Source organism: Pterocles gutturalis, unplaced genomic scaffold (genome assembly GCF_000699245.1).
Source record: "Pterocles gutturalis isolate BGI_N339 unplaced genomic scaffold, ASM69924v1 scaffold45116, whole genome shotgun sequence".
Taxonomy (NCBI): domain Eukaryota; kingdom Metazoa; phylum Chordata; class Aves; order Pterocliformes; family Pteroclidae; genus Pterocles; species Pterocles gutturalis.
The window spans coordinates 5,142-10,898 of NW_010102288.1; the positions used below are offsets into that span (position 1 = coordinate 5,142).

At 58.6% G+C, this 5,757-nt stretch overlaps 1 protein-coding gene across 1 annotated transcript in view; it reads left to right on the forward strand.

The window, feature by feature from the left end:
* DENND2D (DENN/MADD domain containing 2D) overlaps positions 1–5,757 on the forward strand; it is a gene marked incomplete at its 5' end in the record, with an annotated part of 7,860 nt that overhangs the window by 1,853 nt on the left and 250 nt on the right. Inside the window, 7 exons of the mRNA XM_010085674.1 lie at positions 300–377; positions 474–614; positions 2,425–2,573; positions 2,736–2,911; positions 3,491–3,534; positions 3,914–4,004; positions 4,441–4,680. Coding sequence (XP_010083976.1) covers positions 300–377; positions 474–614; positions 2,425–2,573; positions 2,736–2,911; positions 3,491–3,534; positions 3,914–4,004; positions 4,441–4,680 — 919 coding nt within the window. The remainder of the gene's footprint in view (positions 1–299; positions 378–473; positions 615–2,424; positions 2,574–2,735; positions 2,912–3,490; positions 3,535–3,913; positions 4,005–4,440; positions 4,681–5,757) is intronic.

Genomic DNA, 5,757 nt, shown 5'->3' on the forward strand with positions numbered 1-5,757 from the left:
GGTGGGGCAGGATGTCTTGGAGGATGTGTGTCTGGGGGGAAGGAAAGTTTGGGAATATGGCAAAGGGCTTTGCACCAAAATGATTAACAGCTTTGGCATCTGAATTGCCTTCTCCAGGCACCCTCTGCTTTTACAGCATCACCTGCGTCCTTGGCCTGAGCCCCAGCTCTGAAAATCCCCCAGCGAGTAACTGGGCATTTTGGGGGAGCAAGTGGCGCTTGTGGGGATAGCTGAGGATTGTGTGGTGCTGGTGCAGTGGCACTGGGAGATCCTCAAACCCTTTTCCAATCCTCTTCCAGCCATCCGGCCGTGGTGACCGCCTCCCTGAGGTCTTCTGCATCATCAGCTGCCTGGGCTGCTTCGGGCTCTTCTCCAAGGTAGGGACGTGGTGGCTCTGCCTGGCACAGCGGTGGCCCAGGACAGCTGCTCTGTTGCCTGCCGGGGTTTCACAGCTCATTTTTTTTCTCCTCCAGATCCTGGATGAGGTGGAGAAGAGGCGGCAGATCTCCATGGCGGTAATTTATCCCTTCATGCAGGGCCTTCGGGAATCGCCCTTCCCAGCTCCAGGGAAAACTGTCACCATTAAAAGCTTCATCCCCGAGTCAGGCACAGAGGTTGGTGGGGGTCTCGGGAGCATCCTCCACACCTGCAGCACCCATGGGTGCTCGCTGGAGCAGTGGGTGGTGGGTCGGGCTGCCCGGAGCCTCATGCTCTGGGAATACAGGTGCCACCTCCCTCCTGGTCCAAGAGGAGAGCAGCAAGCAGTGAGGGTGAGGATGGAGCCATCATCCACAGGTGATGCTGCCCCATCTTTGCATCCTTGCCAAGCAGCATCTTCGCAGCTCTATCAGCCTCAAGCTGGAGCTGCCAGTGCAAAACCTCCACGGACGCTGTTTCTTAACACGTTGGCACTTGCAAAGCCTTTGTGTCAGAGCAGCACATCATGCTGGGGACCGTGGACCAACACCCCGCTCGTGAGCCAGTGTTCGCACCCCTGGGTGCAGCACTGGGGCTGTTGGGGTGCGCTGGTGCCCCAGCAGTGCTGGGGCCGGTGTGGGGTATCGCAGGCTGCAGCTTTCCCCTCCACACCGCGGTGCTCAGCTCTCAGCCTCCACACCCGCCCTCGTCGAGCATCACGAGCAGGCAGTGGGCACGGCGCAGGCGTGGGGCGAGCCCAGCCCTTACCTGCGGAGAGGAGATCTGATGGGCACAGTGCCCACGGGGCTCATCTCGCCCACGCACGGCCCGGGCTCGCACAGGCAGAGCCTTTTCTTTTCCTTTTTCTTTCTCTTGTGGCAAATCTGGGGTGGAAAAATGGGGAGGACCTGCCCTGGCACCGGGCAAAATAACCTCAGCGCTGAGCATTGCAGGAACGTGTCCTGCCAGGGTGGGTTCAAGAGCAAGATCCTTTCCTCTCGAGTGCAATTTAGCAGCTGGCTATCGAATTGCAAGAGATTTCTTCATCCAGGAAGGCTTGTGCAAGGGCTTTGCAGGTTGCTCAACGCTCTGGCCGCGTGCCAGGCTGCAGGGAGCGTGGATGCGCGAGACGGGGAGGGAGGATGTACCAGGATGTTCTTCGAAAGAGCTGCGCTTTGGGGCTCCGGGTTGGGGCTGAAGGAAGTTGAAGAGATCAGGGAGAAAACAGGGAAAAGGGTGAAAATAAATCCTGGGTTTGCATGAGCTGGGAGCTGGGGATCGCGCAGGATTTGTGCTGGAAAGGGGCTGCAGAGCCCAGCCAAGCCCTGTGCTGCCGGCTGGGAGGATGCTGCTTTGCTGGGAAGGTGGCCTGGCACATGGAGGAGGGGGATTTTCCCCCCTGTAAAGCTGGGTAGGGGGGCCAGGGCTGTGTCATGTCCTGTTAACCCTTCAGCGGTCACCCTCTCAGGGCTGCCAGCAGCAGGGCAGAGGCATCGACCCGGTTTGGGCAACTCTTGTCTGGGGCAAAGCCAGCAGAATAGACAGACCACCTACAAATATCCATTAAATAATTTACTGTTGGGTCATCCCAGCTAGGATAAGGCAAGCTGCCCCTCCTGGAGAGGCTTTTGAGGAAGTTTTCGTGGTTTTTATAGTAAAAGCCATGCCCTCATCCCTTATCCCTTTCCTGGAAGCTGCCGCTCACGGACGAGGTGTCAGGTACTGAGATGGGGGCACGTCCCTGCCTGTCTCCTACCAGGGACTCGTGAGCGCTGGAAAAAAGAGCCGTTTTGGTGAAAAATCCAGTGCCCCAATAAATAAACCCCACTGCTGGCTTCCCCTGCACCCTCAGCACTGCACAGCCCCGATCTCTGGGCAGGACAAGATGAGGTTTGTCCCTTGCAGAGGGATGTGATGCAAACTCTGGGTCATTCATTGCTCCCAAATCACCTTCTCAGGGAGGGTTCCACCTCCTAAGCCAGGGTTTGGTGGCTCTCCCCTCTGCAGCTCATCAAGCTCACGCGGCCCGTGGATGCCCACCTGGAGCACGTGGAGTTTCAGGCTCTGCTCCAGCGGCTCAGCCCCCACCTCATCCTGCACATCTTCGCCTCCGCCGTGTTGGAGCGACGGCTCATTTTCCTGGCGGAGGAGCTGAGGTGAGTCTTGATCTGTTTATTTAAAAATAAAACAACAACAACAACAAAAAAAACCCTTGAAGGAGGGCAAGATGCAGCCCAGCTCGGGGTGGGACGTTCCCTCTGAGCTGTGAAATCCTCTTTCCTTGTGCAACGCCACCACGATGGCTCCTCGTCCCTCAGCGTCCTGTCGCAGTGCATCCACGCGGTGGCTGCTCTCCTCTACCCCTTCATCTGGGCTCACACCTACATCCCCGTGGTCCCCGAGTGCCTGCTTGACACCGTCTGCTGCCCCACGCCCTTCATGGTCGGCATCCAGATGCGGCACCTGGAGCGGGTCCTGGACCAGCCGATGGAGGAGGGATTTCATCCGGGACTTCAGGGAAGCGCGGCCGTGGGGCGGGTCCCAGGCCCAGCCGATGGAGGAGGTATTTCATCCGGGACTTCAGGGGAAAACATCTGCACAGAGCCATCGGCTAGTCCGTGGCCCTGGGTTTGTGCTGCTTCCAGGCTGGAGGCTCTGGTTGTGCCCTTTTCCCACCCAGGGAGGCTGGAGATTGGGGCTTCTTGCGTGTCTCCTCCCCATTGGCACCTGGGGCAACACCTCCACGTCCCCCTGGGTGCCACCAGTCACCCAGGACCCTCAGCCCTGACCCTGGGGGCTCAGGGGGCTGCTGTCAGCCAGGTTGGCTGGTGGCATCATCCCAACCTCGCAGGTGCAGAGAAAAGCTGTGTGGGGACAGCCACCGAGCCCAGGGCAAACCCCGTCCCTGGGGGGATGCCCCGGTCCCCCCGCCCAGGTCCCTCCAGCGCAGAGGGACTGATCCCTCTCCTGTCACACTCCTGGGCTGCAGATACACAGGTGTGACCATGAAACGGGTTGGAGGAAGGCTGGCTGCCTGGGTCGGGCTCAGCCTGGCTGCTCTCTGCTCTTTTTCAGGCTCTGATAGTGGATCTGTGCCAGGGGAAGATCCTGCGGGCGGTAGGTCCCCCCGTGCAGCGCGTGGGGCTGGGGTCACCTGGCCCGGGTAGCCCTGGGAAGGGTCCGTTCTCCCCCTCGGTGCCAGACACTTGGCAGCTTTCACATTTCGGGGTCAGAACATCTGAGTGTCACCCATCCAGGGGCAATGTCCCATGATGGGATGTCTCTGCCACTGCATCTGTCGTGTTGTGAGCCGGAGCAGCACGGTCTGTGTGTTGGGCATCCCGCTCCCAGCATCACTGCAGCACCCTGCGATGATAATTAATTAATGAGCTCCCCAGAAAGCCCTGCTAATGGGCTGCACTGACCGCTGCTCGTGGCCATCTGAGCTGGGTTCCCACCAGCACAGGGTGGTTCAAGGCCCCTTGTTGCCATCCAGGTCGGCGACGAGGAGGAGATCCTGCCCATCAAGCTGCAGAACGAGATGCTGACGTCTCTGAACAGGCACAACAACAACAACAACGTGCACAGTAAGGACATCTCTTTATATACGGTAAAACGCACGCAAGCTGCCTTCTGCCAGAGTCCTCAGTGAAATTATTTGCCTAAAGGGACCTGGCCTGGGATGTTTCTGCCCCAATTTGCAAAAAAAATGCAGCCACAGGAGAGAAATCCCTTGGCCTTTCCCCTGTCCTGCGAAACACAGGAACAGGAACAACTAATTCTGCTGAAAAAAATCAGCTTTTGCTAATATTTGGCAGTCAAAGATGCTGCCACCCTAGAAATCAAACACAGCCAGGGCTCCTTCAGCAAAATCAGCCCGATCTTGGCTCACTGTCAGAAGGAGGTTTTAAGTGAATCATTTCTGGGGTGCAAACACAGACTGCGAAGCGGCCAGGTCAAAATCCGACCATCTCTTGTTCGGAGGTCCCATCCCCACCTCTCATTCTCCGTGTCCTCTTCCAGCACCCGAGCAGGTGAACGCGCTCGTGTCCGAAGCCTTCGTGCAGTTCTTTGTCCGAACGGTCGGCCACTACGCCTCGCACATCAAATGGAATAAAAACGGCTCCGGCACCTTCCAGGAGCGAGCCTTCTGCAAAGCCATCGCTTCCAAGACCAACCGCAAGTTTGTGAAAAAGTTTGTGAAGACAAACATGTTCTCCCTATTTATTGAGGAAGCAGAAAAGAGCAGGATCCCCCAGGAAGGTAAAGGCCCCCATCTCTCCTCCCTGTCTGCAAAGCCCGGGGGTATTTGGTTCAGCGAAAGAGATGCCCCGTGCCCGGAGAAGGGATGCAGCTCGAGGCTGAGGATGCTCAGGGCAGCGAGCAACACCCGATTGCTTTCACCAGCTGCGTTACTCTGGCCCCGTTAAGCAATCAGAAAAAATCCCTGGGCTCGTTTGTGATCTTGTCACTTCACTGGAGACAGGGCAGGCTTACTGAGAGCTCAGCGTCTAGGCAACCATGCCAGTAGTGGCACAAATATTTGGCTTCGATGCCGGCAGCAGCTGGGAGCTGGCTCCTGCCTGCAAGCCCTGACTCATCCCTGCCACGGGCTCCGGCGCGGACCCGTGGTGACGGAGGAGGTCTCTTCCCCTTCCCGGGGATTTACAGAGCGCTGGGCAGAGCTGAGCCTCCTCCCAGCCCAGCATGAGGACAAAGAGGGGTGACGGAGGTTGAGGAAGCCCCCAAAACATCTCCAGTAGCCAGAAAGATCCTGACCCAGGATTTACCACCCTTCGAGGTCTTGCTGCACTCTGAGAGCGTGCAGGAGGGTGCAGTCGTCGCGCTCTATCAGCGACTGCTGCGTTGGAGCAAAGCAACGTCCCCTCGGATGGTGGCACATGGCTGTGAGTGGCACCTGGTGCCCGTGGTGGGTCCCTCTCCAGGCTGGGGGACTCGGGGTCCAGCACGACCTCGGGTGCTGCTCTGTCTGCGGTCTTTATGGGGCAGGCATGGACCTGGCTCTGCCCAGGGCTGGGAGAGAGGGGTGGCACAATCCCAGCGCTCTCGTTACCTTCCCGGTCTGGCTATTGGCGTTCCCAGGGTCTCCCGCTTTCTGGCTGGTTGGAGAGGAAACACAAAAACAGAACAGAAGCGAACGTGTGGGTTAAAAATTTAGGCTAACCCCGCATAATGGTTTGCCCAGAGAAGCTGTGGATGCCCCGTCCCTGGAGGGGTTCAAGGCCCGGCTGGATGAGGCTTTGGGCAACCTGGGCTAGTGGGAGTGGTCACTGCCCATGGCAGGGGGGGGCGCTGGGGGGGGGTGAAGGGCCGTGCCAC